The 19,812-nt window shown below is 39.8% G+C and overlaps 1 protein-coding gene across 1 annotated transcript; it reads right to left on the reverse strand.

The window, feature by feature from the left end:
- Positions 1–1,923: 1,923 nt before the first annotated feature.
- Positions 1,924–3,632, reverse strand: LOC143531849 (uncharacterized). Its single transcript, XM_077027056.1, has 2 exons — positions 2,990–3,632; positions 1,924–2,192 (listed from the first exon to the last, which is right to left on the reverse strand). The coding sequence occupies exons 1-2, from the start codon at positions 3,512–3,514 to the stop codon at positions 2,142–2,144; spliced, it is 576 nt and encodes a 191-aa protein (XP_076883171.1). The 5' UTR covers positions 3,515–3,632; the 3' UTR covers positions 1,924–2,141.
- Between the last annotated feature and the right edge of the window lie 16,180 nt (positions 3,633–19,812).

Below are 19,812 nucleotides of genomic sequence, written 5' to 3' on the forward strand. Positions count from 1 at the left end.
GGTTCTTCTAATAACCTGCAAAACAGACACCGTGAGCTCGTCACTGAGAAGGGGGGGTTCCTCCTTGTGACCACCCTCCGGCGTGAGAATCAGACTAGATTGCTCTTTAAATATAAAAGTATATTAAGAGATTGCTAGAGCAGATATCAGGTATATATGATAAGATAAGATGTTGTAAGATGATCATACCATTGGGGTATTTATAGCCGAAGGTAGGTTTCCAAGGGGTTTAGCCGGCCCAACACGCTACCAACTGTAACCTATGCACGTGCCCTGCCTGTGAGTGGTGGATAGGTAGCGGCTGACACAGAGCAGGCGTGTCGTGCACTCTTCCTCTTCTGCCAACTACAGGCTAGGCACGTGGTATGGCAGGAGTTGGTGGGTAGGCGGCGGCTATTGGTCACAGTGCTGTGGCGTGCTGTCTGCCATGCTGCTGTCAGTGAGCTGTCGCATTCTTGGTCAGATCTTTTGTCTGTACCTCGTCAGGTATCATACAAAAGATCCTCCATCATACGGACTGGCTCATTTAGGCGGGAGTTTTCCCCCTCCCGCCTTTGCTCATTCCTTCAGGTGACACTGGGGAGAGTTAAGTGCCTTATGCGTGTAGCCATGCTGCGCGGGTGGCCTTCCCTAATGGCTTGTATCCGAGGCTGCGGGGACAGGCGGAGTCCTTCACCATTGGGAGGCATTTCCTGCGGGACCAGCTTGCGTACTGCGCGTAAGGACGTTACGTCTCTGAGCATGGTTGGTCCTGCGGATCCAGTTGGTCTCTGCGCAGACGTCCCTGTTTAGGGTGAGTCTTGCGGGTCCAAAATAGGTAATAGGTAACGACTTAGTTTTTTTTTAATATAAAACTGAAAGTACAATGTGTGGTTAGAATAAATTGGATGTTGCTCAACGGTAGAGCACTCATTTTACTAGTGAGAGTTAGGGGGTTCAAACCTTACTATCACCAATTTATATGGGAGATATGAGGGATGACCCTGGCTTGCCAGGGTTCGAGTCCTGAACTCACCCGGTTTTACCGGCTCCTCGATGTCGTGCCGTTTGACTGGCGTGGGGCTCGGGTTTTATCCGGGAAGCCCTCAATAGGTGGACCGCTAGGGACTTCGTCCGTTCGGACTCGCGGCCGGCTCGGACTATCTTTGACCAATGAGGGCCGCGTACGAAAACACGGCGTTACTTAATTGGTCGTTTCAAAAAAAAAACAATGTGTGGTTAGAATCCAGCCAACAAAATAAAATTCACAAACATAGTCCCAAGGTCAGAGGTTAAGTAGGAAATTACGATAAATCCATTAGCCATGAGTTAGGGATGGTTGTATCCTATGCATAGAGAGTAGTACAGTAAAGAGCATCTTGAGGTGTAGGACGGGTGTCCCACAATTAACGGTTACGGGGAGTACTTGAAGGTTAAATGTTTGTGTCAGGCTAAAGATGAAGTACTTGTTTGTACTTCGTGCTTTCATTGTTTTTCACACCCAGCTGTTCATTAGCTGTTCAGTCAACGGTCAACACTGGGTAGCCACAAATTAAACCTTGTCATTTTACTTTTACATAAATGTCATCTACAAAACACAAAATGCTTTTATAAAATATTTAAAAGAAAATTTATGCATTTTGATGTTGTGTTTTAGGATACAAAAAACCAATATGGGTTATTAACTAATTAATTCAATTTCAAAAATAATAAAATAATTTTATTATTAAATAAAAGAGCATTCTACTAAAGTACTAAACCTTCCCAAAATAAACTTTCAAGTACGACTATTTTAAATCATTAACAAATATTTTAGCATCTCATTATAATAAACTATTAAATATGGCAAGGGCAAGAACGTAATTTGCGTTTGATAGAGGAAGAAAAAGGTAGTTATAATTGTTTGATACCCAAAAGACAAGAAAATGAAAAGAATCTTGTGAAAGAGATTGAAGTTGAAGTCAAATTGACTGTTAGAGATCCATTTATCCATCTACCAAAATTACAATTTCACCCTCCAACCATACCCTAACTTCTATGGTGATTCCCAAATGCTCCCAAAATACCTAAGATAACCCCAATCTTCTAGCTAAAATTACAAGAATACCCCCATCCTCTAATAAAAAATCACCCATCTCCTCTTTACAACATTCATCATGCTCTCATTGCATCCTAAATTCGATATCCCTGGATCCTCCTTCATTCATCATTTCCTGCCATCAACATTTTAGATAAAACATAAGAACTTATAATCACATTACAAAGAAGAGAATAACCATACAAAAGACTTATACATAATGCTTTGAATATTATACACAAGGCGTTACTTAAAACACTTAACATATTGATTCCAAAATGAATGACATATATAACATATCAAGATTCAAATAAAGCTAAAGTCTTTACTAAAAAATATTAGGCTTCACAAGAACAACTTGGGGTGTGTTTGGGATTGCTTATTTAAGAGAAAAAGGACTTTTTGTTAAAAGGAATTATTAAATTATAAATATTTTAAAAAAAGTTTTGAAAAAAATGTTTGGATTAGCTTATGTGTTAGGGAAAACCAAAATGACTAAAAAGGACACGTAATAGGTTTGAGAGTTAGAGATGTGTAATAGGTAAATCAAACCCATTAATTTAATAAGTTACAGATTTCTAACTTTTCAAAACCCCTTTATTTTGCCTTCTCCATAAGTTAAAATCCACAATGCCTTATGATTTGCCAAACACCTTATACACCTTATTAACTTTTCAAAAAGTTTATAAATTATAAGTTGATGAAAATAAAGAACCCCGACCCCTTGGTTATTTATTTATCTCTAAAATATGTTCCAAACAAATTCAAATACTTTATATTTTATGAGACAGATTCCATTTAAGAATAGTGTTTTAGTAATTTAAAAACCTTAAAGCATTCAATAAAGGTGACACTGATTAAAATATTAAATCTTGAAAACAGTAAATAATAAACTACAACAATATATGCCACGCATTCAAAGAAAACAAAAACCTGTGAAGTTTTGGAAGCATGACCAGCAGCATCTTGACCCGACCTAGATCCATCACCCTTATCGGATCTTTTCGACCCAATATGCGATTTCCGGAGCCCCAGAAACCCTTTCCACCGTGTGCTCGAAGCTTTAGGCGGCCTGAACGAAACACCACCACCACCGTCATCATCTTCTCCGGCAAGCAGCTCATCCCGGAGGGTAGTCTTCTGTCCGACAGCATTATTAATATTATTATCCTTAAACGGCAACAACCGGCCCTTAAAGAACAGCTCGTCAGCCGTCATCATGGCGTTATTAGAAACTGAGAACTCGAAGTCGGAGGAGACCGGCGGCGCGGTGTAGTCTCTGGTGGGACGGTGGCGGGAGTGGGCGTCGGCGAAGTCGTTGGAGAAGGAGATACGGGGGCTCATGGGTGGGTTGAAGGCGGACTTAGGGTGGTCGGAGTTAGGGTTATACATGATGACGTAAGAAATGATGACGTGGAGTTTAAAGATGCCATGAAGATAAAGGAAGCGGCATGGCATTGATGAAGGAGAGATAATAAGGGTAGGGGAGTGAGACTGAATCACTGTTACATGGAGGTTGAGGTTGTATTTATATACGTGGGGATCATGGACTTCTGGGGGGAAAACCTATCAACCTCAAATTTGAATCATTCAATTTTTTTCAACTTTTTTTTATTTATATACTAGGTTTTATCCTAATACGGAGGTTGTTTTATATTTTTCGTTTTTAATATTGATATACACTTTTTATTTTAATTTTATATATTGTAAGAAAGTTAATAATATACTTAGGGTTTGATGATGAAGGGTTCACAAATAAATGACATTTTCTAACTCTTTTAAAAGCTATATGGGTTTGGTGAGAGACATGACTCGTTTATTTTCTTTACTATAAAATTGTTTCTTAACTATAAATAATATATTTTTTTTAAAAAATTGGATATAAATTTTTAGTAAATCCCTATTTTATAGAATTTTTATATCAAATATTTGATTAGATAAATATAATGAGATGTTATAACCTGTTTAAGTGTTATCTGGATTCTGTGAGACCCATACCCGTGAATTTGGGTCAAATGTTTGAAAAGCCTCAATTTGCAAATAAAACAATCAGATGGATTGAGAGAATGTAGGAAACAACCAGAAAACTTTTAAATGTTTTGATTATATATATTTAAGATCAATATAAACTGCACAGTTTCATAATATGATAAATATTTACAATTGATACATAAGAAAAATTACTAGGACAATTTGAAAAATCTTAAAAACTTTAAATCTTTTCTCTAGACATCCGAAAAATACTTGTGTAAAAAACGTGATTTAACCTAGCTAGTAGAAGGAATAATGATATTATACAAGAAACAATTATATATATATATATATATGTATATATATTAAAAACCAAAATATCTCTCTCACATTTATTACTATTCATCAAACGTACTTGAATTTTTGCATATTGTACAAGTCTCTAAATGCATTAAGATTTTTCAACTTTAGTTCATTTTTGTCACACAAGTTTAATGAATATATTTTTTGGCCCTCTACTTTAATGAATTAATTTTAGTTCACTAAACTTTTGCCATGCAAGTTTAATAGACATGATATTCGGCCGTCTGCTTTAATTACAAACTTTGGTTTATTAGACTTATGTTACTAAAGTTTCATATATATACTTTTTGATCTCTCAACTTTGGTAATAGATGGTAATAGAACTTTTACCATTATAACTTAAAGCTTTACTTTTTGGTCCATCCACTTTAGTACTGAAACTTTTGTCAGGATACTTTTAGTATAATAAATTGAACTAATTTCAATCGAATTTCTAATGCGTAACACCGCATTGCACGGTACTTTTTGAACATGTAATGCATTTAACCCGTTACGTCGCAACGCGGGGATATGAATACTTGTTACAATCTGTAACATCGAGAAAATACCCCATCTAATTTTGGGTTAAAAATGTAAATTCTAAAAGATAAATGATCAAAAATGAAAATTCTGTTTTTCATGAATCTTCGCGCGACGCGAAGCTGAACTGAAAATAATTTGCAATACGCGAAGTAGCTGGCACTGAGACCAAGATAAATGTCTTTCCCGCTACGCGAAGTGTTCCTTCGCGCGACACGAAACATCGTTAAGAAATCTGATACACGTGTCCAACTACGTGTCAACACATGGCACGTTCTAAGAAGCCACATGGCCTGACATGTCAGACTAGCCGTTCACGCGGCGTGAACTGCACAATTTGTCCTTCGTGCGATGCGAAGAAAACAAAAATTTAGTATAAATAGGGCAGCTACGGGTTTGAACCATCTCATCCCATCATACCTTCTAAAACACATACTTAGCCTTGAAGTTCGTGCCAAGAGTTTCCCGACGTTCCGAGAGCTTGTTTTCACGAAGATTTGTACGAGAAACGAGGTTCTGAAACCCTATTGACGACCAACCGACTCATTTAAACGAAGTACTGCCAAAGAGTTGCCGATCTTTTCTAGTTCATATTCTCGAGTAGTCGTCTAAGGTAGAAATTATGCTTTAGTACCTTATTACATAGCCATATAGAACCTAGTTAAGAGTATAATTGTTAAACGTAAATTGATTTTCTAAACACTGCTTTTACTAAAGTTAAGACGTTACTTTCATAAGAAGTAATGTTATCAAAACTATATATTTTGACGGGCATGTAGTAAGTGGAAGGGGAATATCATTAGTAGACTCTTCTTGCCTAAGATAAGTAATTCGTACTAATCCCAATCAGCAGCTAGACCCGTTTACTTACCTTGAGAAGTTTGCCAGCGTGATTGAACCTGTTAGGCCAAAACATGCTATCCCAAACGTCATATGTAAATACAAAGTATATTTTCATAAACGACTATAACTCTGCTAAGGTTAGGTCAGACTTAAGGTCTGCTGAATATATCAGACTTAAAGTCTGCTGATCACACTTAAGGTCTGCTGAATTAAATCAGACTTAAAGTCTGTTGGTTAATCAAGACATACTATCAAGATACTTATGCATACATATTACAAATATAGGTTAGTAGCATACTGAAAGGAAAAGGTTCTGAACATCACCGAACTGACAACAGCAGATGAATACGTTAAACCTTTAACCAACTGAACTGATTTTACTCTTGTAGTAAACAGGTTGTTTATTGCAAAGAGTCTGATAGATGTTTGCATGAGATTACTTGTCTCTAAAATCGTTATAATACAAAATATATAATAAAAAGCAACTCAGACCGAATACACATGTGTCTGGATCCATACATAACTGACAATTGGCATACAAAACCAAGTCAATCATAACCAGTTCTCCAACAGGGTCACATAGCATAGGGGAAGACTGTCTTTGAGCAGGGCCATGTAACTCAGGGAACCTTTGAATTGTGTGTTTAGGGCGGTGGTACAAATCTCGGGAATTACAGGGGCTATAAAGTATTTTATCGAGTCAACGCTTCACCATCATATAGCTAACGTATTTTTCCAACCCTTGCAGGTAATTAAGTGCTGATAGTATTAAACAAGGTTTTGAAGTCAGGAAGATAGAAGATCGCTCAAGATGGCTCTATTTTGAATACAATCATTGTAATAATAATATAACAACATTTTGTAACCGAAAACTCGGGTATTTAATTACCGAATAATTTTGCAATGTAACTTAATATTTTATATACAAAAGACTTCCGCTATAATGAACCGCTACTCTGATATATTTACAAAACAGGTACCAACAATCTGTGTCACGCTCCTAGGCCCTGGATCGGGGTGTGACACAATCAATCATAATGATCTCCAAATATGGTGCATGATGATTGCAATAACTAAAGATGCTTCACAACTACAACTTAAGTTCATAATACCATAAACATGTTATGTTTATGAATTACTAGTTTTATCCCTCATATTACGGGGTTGTTTTACATTATTCGTTTCTAATATTTATATATTTTTTTGGATTTTAATTTTATTTATTTTAAGGAAGTTAATAATATACCTAGGATTTGATGATGAGAGGGTTTCACAAATAAATGAGATGTTATAACCCGGTTAAAAAGCTATCTGTGTTTGGTGAAACCCATGACCCGCTTATTTTTTTATTATAAAATTGTTTCTTAATTATAAATAATATCTTTTTAAAAAAGTCGAATATTAATTTTCAGTATATCCCTATTTTATAGGATTTTCATATCAAATATTTGTGAGATTAATTTTTAATTTAATGAGTTGTTATAACCCGTTTAAGGACTATCTTGGTTTGGTGAGACCCATATCTGTGAATTTGGGTCAAATGCATAAGAAACCTTTATTTATAAATAAAGCAATCTGGTGGCTTAAGAAAATATAGGAAGCAACCAGAGAGCTTTTAAATGTTTCGTTTATATATATTTAAGATTGTTGAATGTATTTACTTTAGGGTTGACTCAAGAATACATTCTCCATCTATAATTACATTAAAAATATCATTTTTTCTCTTACATTTTTAATTAAATAATATTCTTTTATACTTTTATCGTTATCTTTCCATTCTACTTCACTCACAATCATTTTAAAAAACATTAAAAAATTATAGAGATGAAACAGTGTATTTCTCCAAGTTTAACCATGAATCGTAACATTTTCTCTCTCATCATTTCACAACCACTTTTAACCATCTATAAAAATAGAGAGCCCCTCACATAATTTAGAGAATGAATTGAGAATGCTCTAAGAAAGTTACAATAATATTGTTTTGAGGAATATATATATATATATATATATATATATATATATGAATAAATTGAGGTAATACTTTTTTTTCTTGAAAATGGAAGATTAAATTGGATGAAGGTTTGTGTTGTTTTAAAAAGAAGAAAAGCCACTGAGTTATTATACCCGTGGTTATATATCGTGTTTAGGTGTCGATTACTTAACTAGTAATCTTGGTTTTAAAAAGCGAGAGGTGAAGAAAAGCGACGATGTTTAAAACAGAAGCGTGAAGCGCTTGGCGCAAAAGCGAGAGCTTTCGTGCTCTAGGCGAACGCATTTATATAATTTTTATATATGTATATATCATGGGTTTTAGCATCTTGACTTACGATGTAGCTATATTTAAGCATTATATATGATTTAATATATAAACTACCTACACATACGACCTAAAAAGCATATTGTACAACATTTAGATGCTTAAAAACTACTTGCGTAAGAAAAGCGAGTGCCTCACCTTCGCTTTAGGTGGCTTTTTGCCTAAAAAGCTCGCCTCAGGCTCGCCTTTTGAACATTGCTAGCCTTGACTAGCCTAAAGCGAAGAGGCCCTCGCCTTATGTCGCCTCTCGCCTTGGCTCGCATCAGGCGCGCTTTTTTAAACCAAGCTAGTAATCCTGAGTACTTCTTGTCTAAACCTAGTTCGAGTACTCACAACTCTCTAGTTGACCGAACAATAACGTTTAAACGAGTGACCTATACCTAGATCAAACGTCGTGGGCTAGCCCCCCCCCCCCCCCCCCCGAAGGAGAGTTCTGATTGGTTGTCATACACCTTGCGCCTCGTCTACCTTTCAAGCTCTATAACTCACTCCACCTCGCCTTAGGCGACCATGGTGAGCTTTAACCTACCATGAATAGCCTTAGTACAATGTCGTACATCACATTAGTTTACATCATATATATATATATATATATATGTATATGTAAGAGCAATAATTTGAAAACTTTGATGAGTTTTAAGAACTTTAAGAAGCTCATTGTTAACCACGCATTTAATTAAATATGGTAGATTACGTGGTTGAGATTAAATCTATTTAAAAAATTAAGTAGAAGAGAGAATAAATATGTACAGTTATTACATTTATTTAAACATTCGTTACAACTATGTAAAAAGTCGACTAAGTGTGTAAAAAATTTGTAATTTTTCTACATACATGTAATATACATATATTACATATATGTAAAAAAAATAAAAAAAAATTGTTACATTGAGTTCTTTCGAGTTCTTAAAACTCAAAGTGGTTCTCAAAAGAAATCAATCGTACACACACACACACACGTATTTATCCACTTGAGTTATTAAAATAAAAATCCATTTGAGTTGTAAAAACTTTAGAAACTCATTCTCAACCACATGTATTTAATTAAAGTTTGAAATATCTTATGGTTCACAATTAAAGTTAATAAAAATGTAAATATAAATATAACTTTTTATCTCTCCTGAAAACATATATAAAAGTTAGTAAAAAAACGTTAAAAGATGGTAAAACAATTTTTTTTTATTTTTCAATTTTTTGTATTAAATGTAACAACATATATTATATGTTTAAAAAAAACGATATTACATAGGGTTTTCACAACTTAAGTGAGTTTTTATTCTATACTTCTCCCTTATATATTATTATTGATAGTGCAAATAGATGTGTGAGCCTTTGCCACAGATATCTCATTGCAAAATGAGTGATTAAGTTTTCTTTTTCTAGACAACACTTTAAAGGTTATTATTTTCGTGGTTCTGAGAGGAAATACATTATCTTTTTCTAGAAGACACTTATAGATTAGACTTAGATGTAACTTCCGTTGTAGTCACCACACTTCAAATGTCTTCGATCATAACAAAATACATTTACTTAAACATATGGTGCATGCTTTAACAGTCATTTAAACAAGAAATGTCCTTAGGGCGTTATTAATAAGTTTTATATGCACAGACCAAATAACATTTTTCATACAGTCGTACACTATAAAAAAAAAATACATCCCTCAATATTCTGTATCTTGTCTATGGTGAATGTGAGATATTGGGAGTACTCATATGTGTAGTTTTATTTATTTTCAATAAACTAAAGGAGTAATGAATTTCATTTTATTTTTTTATCAATAAAATGGGAATATGAAAAACATGGGATGATAAAAAAACAATGGAGGGAGCTGTCCCAGTCCATGGCATGCATCAGCTTATCATGTGATGATGGGATGGTTTTGTCACGACCGTCAGTAGTTATTGGTGGCACTACGCTCAGTATTTACTATTTATTGGTGGCGATATTAACACATATTTACTCATCATATCTCATATCATGCATGCCGATATTAATTGGTAAAGGAATTTTCAACAAACAAAATGAAGTTATCTTATATAGTCATATTTATGTTAAAAATATCTCTTAGGCTATCCGCTATGGTGGGGGGCTTCGAAGCCCCTCAACGATGCCACGTCATCGCCTTGTAAAAAAGGGGGCATTGAAGCCCATCCTGCAAATATACACACACACACATATATATGTGTGTGTGTGAGTGATGAATAAAGAGAGGTCCCGCCACCACTCCTTCCGCGCTGGTCTTCCTCTTGGCGCCTCTCCCCACCGCGCCCCTACCGACGGCGCCCTGCGGCGGTGTACGACGCCCACGACGCCCCCTTCCTCCCCCTTCAGCGTCCCATACCGAGCAGTCTTATAGTGTACTAAGACACATAATCATAAATATATATCTAGTTTTATTGGATGCCGACTTTATTTTGTCTTTTCTTCTATCTTAAAAATCGAGTGTAAAACAAATATTATGCAAATTCATATTGCGTATGTGTTAAATTTTGCCAATTGGTTATATGTTTGCTTAAGATATTCGAGTAAAAGTTACATAACATAAAATTGTTGCAACCTTCCTCCCTCCTGTCATCCTATCATCAACAGATATCTTAGCGATTTCACATTAGAAATTCTTGAAAATCTCGAGCCTTATACCACAGGTCTTCATTATTGAAGAGGTAGGTCCCAGCAGAGCCCAGTTGGACCCGCAAGACTCACCTCAAAGAGGGACGTCTGCGCAGTTGAACCCGCAAGACTCACCTTCAACAGGGACGTCTGCGCAAAGGCTAAACTCGCAAGACTCACCTTGAAGAGAGACGTCTGCGTAGAATCCAACTGGATCCCAGGACCCACCATGCTCAGAGACGTGACGTCCTTACGCGCAGTACGCAAGTTGTTCCCGCAGGAAAAGCCTCCCAATGGTCGACGTACTCCGCCTGTTCCCGCAGCAACGGATACTAGCCATCAGGGAAGGCTACCAGCGCAGCAAGGCTACACGCACAAGGCACTTAACTCTTAAATAATTCAGTAATGTCACCTGAAGAAGGAGTGAGCAAGCCGTGAATAATCCCGCCCAAAGCCGGGAAAACTCCCGCCCAAATGAGCCAGTCCGTACGCTACTGGAGGGTCTTTTGTACTGTACCTGACGAGGTATGGACAAAAGATCTGACCAAAGCTGCGACAGCTCACTGACAACAGTACAACGAGCAGCATGCTCTATTACTTAATGTCACTATCAGCCGCTGCCTACTTACCAACCTGTCGTAGCACGTGCATAGCCTGCAGTTGGTGGAAAAGGAATAGTACACAGCCGGCTTGGTCACTATCAGCCGCTGCCTACCCACCAACCACCAGCATGGCATGTGCGTAGCCCACAGTTGGCAGAACAGGAATACTATTCAGCCGGCTGTACCTTCTTGGAAACCTACCTTCGGCTATAAATACTCCAACACCTTGGAATGGTATTATTATCTTATCTTCTCTAGCAATCTCTCAATATATACACTTATATTCAAGAGCAATCTAGTCTGATTCTCACGCCGGAGGGTGGTCACAAGGAGGTACCCCCCCTTCTCAGTGACGAGCTCACGGTGTCTGTTTTGCAGGTCATCAGAAGAACCATCTTTGCCGGACCTAACTGTGACATCTGCCCGATCCGACCCGACCCAGGTACCCGTTTCTCTGACCCGATCTCTTTCTTTTATGATTTAATATTTATTTATACTTATATTTTACTTTTAATAATAATATATATATATTTTCCTTCCCGCCTCTCTCTCTCTTTCTTTCCGCCGTCCCATCCCTCTTCTCTCTTTCCGCCTTCTGTTCCCTCTTGTCGCTGTCCCGCCCTTAAGCCTTGTTTCCTCTTTTTCTTCTAACTCTTTGCTTGTCCTTTGGTTCCTCCCGCTTAAGGATGTCTGCAGCTCCACGCGCCAGACTCCTTACATGGAAGCCTGCGTGAAGACATCTTGTTCCTGCGATGCGTGGAGAGAACTCTTCTCGCAGCGCGCTAAGAATGTATGTTCTTCCCGCAATGCGCTAAGAATGTATGTTCTTCCCGCGATGCGCTTAGAATTCTTGTTCTTCACGCAGCACGCGAAGGATTTGTGATTCTTCCCGCAGTGCGCTAAGGATTGTTGTGCCAGCCTTCGCGCTCGCGCACTCAGCCTTCCCGCGCTTAACCCTTGTATCTTCTGTTTATTCCAGCCTGTATGCTTTGTGTTGTCTTATCTTCTGTGCTGTTGACCTAACCTATCTAATGTCTGAATAGTTACTTTCGGCGCAGCATGCGTACCAACCCCATTGGTTGGTAGAAAAAGTGACTGACATTATCTTTTGAGATCTGCTTTTGCCATGCTTGACCAGTACCTTTATCTGATCCGCCCATGCTTTTTACTGTTCGCTGACAGCTTTATCTTGCCCCCTGCAGCTGCCATATCTTTTGATATCTTTACTTTTCAGAACTTTTTACCGTTGATATCTTTTCTTTTACTTTTTGAGATCTTTTCCCCTTTTTCTAGGGTTTGTGTCTCCTAGGGTTTTCCTATAAATAATAATAATATTTTCATAACACATCACACACAAAACACTTAATCTCTCCTGTTCTCTTGCCCCTTGCTCTCTCTGCCGTCTTCCTCTCTGCCTCCGTCTTCCTCCCTGTTCTGCCCTGCTTTTTCGGTAATATATATATTATATAATAATTTACTTATTAATTATGCTAACTTATTATCAAGACTTAAAACAGATCGTTAAAACAATAATCTTAATTATAGGTTAACTTGTGCTTGTTTAAAGTTGGTTCTTGCTTTATCTTACACCGCATCGTTTATCAAGTGAGTAATCTCGTATCTAATCCCTTTTTGCTTTTAATGTTTTGGGATGTTCATGTGTTCATACAAACTTAGAGTCTTAAACTGTTTATGAACTTTAGTCGCGCAGTATCCCATGTGTTGAGGACGTAGACTTGGCTGTTTATTTGTATGTGTGGATCATTAACCGTATTGACGGTCTATTCCGCAGTTTTCATGGTACCATTAGATGAACACGGGAGAACTATCGTTTATGATTTTCTCTTTTGTTACACTTGCACAGTTAGTCTTGTTTGTGAGCTCAATTGTGAGCACTGGCAGTCTTGTCTCTTAGAGTTGGTCCCGATCAGATTACACCCTTGTTGAAAACCAGACATACACATGTTGCGCGCAGATTTATTGTTATCTATGTATTGTATTAAACTTGATTTCTCACCAACACGAAAGTGTTTGACGTTTATTTTAACACATGTTCAGGTTTGCAGTAGCCGTTTTGGGAGCTTAAGGACACGTAGGAAGTTCTTTATTTTGGACCTAGATTAAAATGTATCAAGACAAGTTTTTGCTGTTCGAATATTTTGATTTATAATATATTGATTTAAGTTGGTTTATTTATATCTTATGTATACGTTGCGCTTGCGTGAATGAATATATTTATTAAATATTGACACCCAATAGTGTCACGAGTAATGAAACAATATGTGGCGCCCCGATGTATAATCCGCCTTTGGTCGGGGTGTTACAGATTGGTATCAGAGCTCGTTGACTTTAGGATAGGTGGTTAGACGTAACGGCCTAGAATACCTAAGAGTCCCTTCTCGCGCATGAGAGAAATCTCATGTTTGCGCGCTTATTGTTAATTACTCGTTATTTATGAATATGCTCGCGCTTGCGCAGTATATGATTTTATGTTTTATTTCGCGATATTTCGATTTTTGTTGAATTTCGATTTTTATTGATTTTACTTACATATTCGTTTGTGGGATTTGAAAATCCGAAAAGTCATGGTGATACATGAATAGTTGATTTTCAATTTCCATTTACGATTATGTTCTGAGGTTGGAGACTTGAAAAGTCATGGTGATACATGAATTGTCAACCTCCAATACTCATTTTCTTGTATATTTTATATTGAGGATTGAAAAGTCATGGTGATACATGAATCGTCAATCTCCAATACTCGTTTACTCATCATTTTAAATTGGGAATTCGGAAAGTCATGGTGATACATGAATTGTCGATTTCTGATTCGAATTTGTTACCTTTATTAAGTCTGCATTTAGGGTCATTTATTTTACTTTAACTTTTGATAGTATCTAACTCCGTGAAACCAAGCTTTTCGAGGTTAAACTTTGTGCTAAAACTAAGATATTAACTAAAATTAAAATTTTTATAGAATGCCTCCGCTATCTCGCCGATTTCAGAGAAGAGAAGCCTCGCGCATACGTAGACAGCAACGTTCCCAGGAAATGGCCGCCGCAATAGCCCAAGCCTTGAGCCAAAACAATACCAATACCTCCAGTTATAACATTAAATCCTTCAACGCGGGTAACCCTCCAAAGTTCACAGGTCTTGAAGGAGCCACCGTGATGCTCCAGTGGCTTGAGAAAATAGAAAACACTTTCCTCCACACCCAATGCCCCTCAGACAGACGAACCCTGTATGCTTCCAGTGTCCTGGAATCTAGAGCGCTTACATGGTGGAATGGAGTAGCTCATGCGCGTGGCGCAGAGGCTGCTTCTAGCATGACATGGGAGGAATTCAAGGAAATTCTTACGCGAGAATTCTGCCCTCCCAACGAAGTTAAGCGCCTGGAGGAGGAATTCTGGAACTTGAAGCAATACAGCGGTGAAGCGCGCGAGTACGCGACGCGCTTCCACGAGCTAAGCTTACTGGTCCCTCACCTTGTTACCCCTTCCCGCCGAGCCATAGAGAAATTTCTTGGGGGTCTTCCCATGGAAATTCAAGATTCTGTATGGGCCAGAAACCCAGTAACCCTCTCTGACGCCATCGAGTTGGCCGCTGTGCTCAGCGACAACCATGTCAGAGCAGGAACCCTGTTCCTGCGGGGAACTGAGAAGACCAAACCCACCAAAACTGCCCCTGAACCCGCAGAAACCAAACCTGAACCCTCAAACCATAACCAGAAACGTAGGCGCAGACAAGCTTACGCGCTTACCAACCCGCCCATAGTCCAGCAACCCGCTTACCAGCCTCTAGCATACGCCCCTCAACCTCTGTCGGCCTACCCAACACCTCCTATAGGCCACAACTATGCCTTAACCAATCCCGCACTCCCTGCCCCGCCTCCTAAGAAACCTTACACAGGGAACCATCCCTTTTGCCCAACCTGTAGATTTCACCACCCAACCCAGACCCCGTGTCGACTTTGTACCCGATGTGGCCGTACTGGTCACATTGTAGAAAACTGTAGAGTCCCTCTCGCCAATCCAATTGCGCCAACACCACCAGTCTACCCGCAGAACCCACAACCAACCTACCAAAACCCACGACCCAGGTCGTGCTATAACTGCGGTGATCCCAGTCATTTCCGGAACGCGTGCCCGAGACTACAAGTTCAGATTACACAAGCGAATCCGGTGAACCAGATTTCGAACCAAGTGACGCGTGGACGAGCTTTTAACATAACCGCGCACCAAGCGCAAGCGAATAATGACGTAGTTAATGGTACATTTTTGCTTAACGGATTTTATGCTTCTATACTTTTTGATACTGGCGCCGATCGAAGTTTTATCTCTCGCGCCTTCGAGCAGAAGCTTGCGCGACCGCGCAGCGATTTAAAAGAGAATTTTTCAGTTGAATTGGCTAACGGTGAAACTATATTAATTAACTCAGTGATTAAAGATTGTACGCTTAATCTTAACGAAAACGATTTTCTGATTGACCTCATCCCTATGCCTCTTGGAAGCTTTGATGTTATTATTGGTATGGACTGGCTTTCGAATAATCGCGCCGAAGTTATTTGCGCCAAGAAATTGATTCGCATACCTCGAGAAAATGGTGATCTTCATATTTACGGCGAAAAACCCTCCAGTGGTCTTAAACTTATGTCTTGCGCCGAAGCCCAAAGACTCATGCGGAAGAAGTGTATTGCATTTCTAGCCCATGTGGTTAAACCTGCTGAAGAAAAGAAGCTTCGCGATATCCCTGTCGTGCGTGATTTCCCTGAAGTTTTTCCTGATGATCTTCCTGGTATCCCTCCCGCTCGTGAAGTCGAGTTCCGTATTGATCTTGTCCCTGGTGCTTCCCCCGTGGCTAAATCTCCTTATCGTCTTGCACCCGCTGAGATGCAAGAATTGGCCAGCCAACTTCAAGAGTTGACTGCTAAAGGATTTATTCGCCCTAGCTCTTCGCCCTGGGGTGCTCCGGTGTTGTTCGTTAAAAAGAAAGATGGATCGTTTCGCATGTGTATTGATTACCGCGAGTTGAACAAACTCACCATTAAGAACCGGTATCCCTTACCGCGCATTGACGACCTCTTTGATCAACTCCAAGGTGCCTCTTGTTTCTCGAAGATTGATCTCCGCTCTGGCTATCACCAGTTGCGCATCCGCGATGAAGATGTTCCGAAGACTGCTTTTCGAACTCGTTATGGCCATTTTGAATTCTTGGTCATGTCCTTCGGTCTAACCAACGCACCCGCCGTTTTCATGGATCTTATGAATCGGGTGTGTAGGCCTTTCTTGGATAAATTCGTGATCGTGTTTATCGATGATGTTCTGGTGTATTCTAAGACCAAGGCCGAGCATGAGCAACATCTTCGGTTGGTGTTGCAGAAGCTTCGAACCGAGCAGCTCTATGCTAAGCTTTCCAAGTGTGAATTTTGGTCTGATGAAGTACAGTTTCTTGGTCATGTTGTAAACAAGATGGGTATTCATGTTGACCCATCCAAGATTGAAGCAATCAAGAACTGGATCACGCCATCCTCTCCTTCTGAGATCCGTTCCTTTCTGGGCTTAGCTGGTTATTACCGGCGCTTCATTTCGAACTTCTCGAAGATCGCTTTGCCTTTAACAGCTCTGACGCACAAAGGTAAGCCGTATATTTGGGGCTCGAAGCAAGAAGAAGCCTTTCTGACGCTCAAGCGTTTGTTGTGTGAAGCTCCTGTTCTTGCGCTACCTGAGGGTAATGATGATTTTGTCGTGTATTGCGATGCATCCAACCAAGGTCTCGGTTGTGTTCTTATGCAACGAGGCAAGGTTATCGCTTACGCATCAAGGCAACTTAAGATTCACGAAAAGAATTATACAACTCACGATCTCGAACTTGGTGCAGTTGTTTTTGCCTTGAAGATCTGGAGACACTACCTTTATGGTACTAAGTGTATCCTCTACACCGACCATAAAAGCCTTCAGCATATCTTTGATCAGAAGGAACTTAACATGAGGCAACGCCGATGGAACGAACTCATCAGCGATTACGATTGTGAGATCCGGTATCATCCTGGTAAGGCTAATGTGGTAGCCGATGCGCTCAGCCGTAAACCCAGCCAGCTTAACTGTATCTTGCCGCGCACCCAGCTTCACTTCGCGCCGATTCAAAGCAACCTTGAATCGCGTATTCGTGACGCGCAGCGCGCATCCATCAGTAATGGTAACCTTCGCGCCGAGTTAGCGTGTGGCGCGGAAGCGCACTTTGTCCCTAATCTGAGTGGAATTCTCTGCTATCTCAATCGCATCTGGATTCCCTTTGATGAGAATCTTCGCGCTGATATCCTGAGTGAAGCACACAAATCTCGGTATTCTATTCATCCTGGCACTGATAAGATGTACAAGGATTTGCGCATTACTTATTGGTGGCCCGGTATGAAGAAGGATATTGCTGTGTTCGTAGCTAAATGCCTGACTTGTTCTAAAGTAAAAGCTGAACACCAACGCCCGTCTGGTTTGCTCGAACAACCAGAAATTCCTACATGGAAATGGGAATGTGTAGCGATGGACTTTATTACCAAGTTACCTTTGACAGCAAGCAAACATGATAGCATTTGGGTAATAGTGGATCGATTGACTAAGTCTGCTCACTTTCTGCCCATTCGTGAAAACTACCGTGTTGAGCAGCTCGCGCAGCTTTATGTCAAGGAAATTGTCTGCCGCCATGGTACTCCTTTGAGCATCATATCCGATCGCGATGGCCGTTTTATATCTCGCTTTTGGAAATCTCTCCAATCTGCGCTAGGAACTCGCTTGGACATGAGTACGGCATATCATCCTCAGACTGACGGACAGTCTGAGCGAACTATTCAAACTCTTGAGGATATGCTCCGATCTTGTGTTCTTGATTTTGGAGGTAATTGGGATTCACACCTGCCTTTGATCGAGTTTTCTTATAATAACAGCTATCATTCCAGTATCGGTATGGCCCCATTTGAAGCACTTTACGGTCGTAAGTGCCGCTCCCCGATTTGTTGGAGCGAAGTGGGTGAAGCTCAAATCACAGGACCCGAACTTGTTCAAGAGACAACCGATAAAATCGCCAAGATCCGTGATCATCTGCTGACTGCCAGAAGCCGACAGAAGAGTTACGCAGATCGTAGGCGAAAGCCTCTCGAATTTCAAGTTGGTGATCTTGTTCTCCTCAAAGTGTCGCCTTGGAAAGGTGTTGTCCGCTTTGGGAAGAAGGGTAAGCTTGCTCCTCGATATGTTGGACCATTCAAGATTCTCGCGCGCGTAGGAAAAGTTGCCTACAGACTAGACCTGCCGCCCGCGCTCAGTAATGTGCATCCAACGTTCCATGTTTCCAATCTCAAGAAGTGTTTAGCTGACGAGAACCTTCACATTCCACTTGATGAAGTTCAAGTCGATGAAACTATGCATTTTGTTGAGAAGCCTGTTGAGATTATGGATCGCGAGGTAAAGCAAACCAAGCGCAGTCGTATCCCTATCGTGAAAATTCGTTGGGAGTCCAAGCGCGGAGCCGAGTTTACATGGGAAAGGGAAGATCAAATGAAGATCAAGTACCCGCACCTGTTCTCTGCGCAACCTACTTCGAGATAAATTTCGGGACGAAATTTCTTAAAGTAGGGGAGACTGTGACATCTGCCCGATCCGACCCGACCCAGGTACCCGTTTCTCTGACCCGATCTCTTTCTTTTATGATTTAATATTTATTTATACTTATATTTTACTTTTAATAATAATATATATATATTTTCCTTCCCGCCTCTCTCTCTCTTTCTTTCCGCCGTCCCATCCCTCTTCTCTCTTTCCGCCTTCTGTTCCCTCTTGTCGCTGTCCCGCCCTTAAGCCTTGTTTCCTCTTTTTCTTCTAACTCTTTGCTTGTCCTTTGGTTCCTCCCGCTTAAGGATGTCTGCAGCTCCACGCGCCAGACTCCTTACATGGAAGCCTGCGTGAAGACATCTTGTTCCTGCGATGCGTGGAGAGAACTCTTCTCGCAGCGCGCTAAGAATGTATGTTCTTCCCGCAATGCGCTAAGAATGTATGTTCTTCCCGCGATGCGCTTAGAATTCTTGTTCTTCACGCAGCACGCGAAGGATTTGTGATTCTTCCCGCAGTGCGCTAAGGATTGTTGTGCCAGCCTTCGCGCTCGCGCACTCAGCCTTCCCGCGCTTAACCCTTGTATCTTCTGTTTATTCCAGCCTGTATGCTTTGTGTTGTCTTATCTTCTGTGCTGTTGACCTAACCTATCTAATGTCTGAATAGTTACTTTCGGCGCAGCATGCGTACCAACCCCATTGGTTGGTAGAAAAAGTGACTGACATTATCTTTTGAGATCTGCTTTTGCCATGCTTGACCAGTACCTTTATCTGATCCGCCCATGCTTTTTACTGTTCGCTGACAGCTTTATCTTGCCCCCTGCAGCTGCCATATCTTTTGATATCTTTACTTTTCAGAACTTTTTACCGTTGATATCTTTTCTTTTACTTTTTGAGATCTTTTCCCCTTTTTCTAGGGTTTGTGTCTCCTAGG

This window comes from Bidens hawaiensis, unplaced genomic scaffold (assembly GCF_021521415.1).
Source record: "Bidens hawaiensis isolate Kalapana, Puna unplaced genomic scaffold, B.hawaiensis_p1.1 tig00009272_1, whole genome shotgun sequence".
NCBI classification, from domain to species: Eukaryota; Viridiplantae; Streptophyta; class Magnoliopsida; order Asterales; family Asteraceae; genus Bidens; species Bidens hawaiensis.

Bases quoted from the DNA above. Each gene is read 5' to 3' on its own strand.
- LOC143531849 (XM_077027056.1), bottom strand. From the start codon at position 3,514: ATGCCATGCCGCTTCCTTTATCTTCATGGCATCTTTAAACTCCACGTC. The intron at 2,193-2,989 runs GTTTTTGTTTTC...TGTTGATGGCAG, and splicing joins ATGCTTCCAAAACTTCACAG to GAAATGATGAATGAAGGAGG.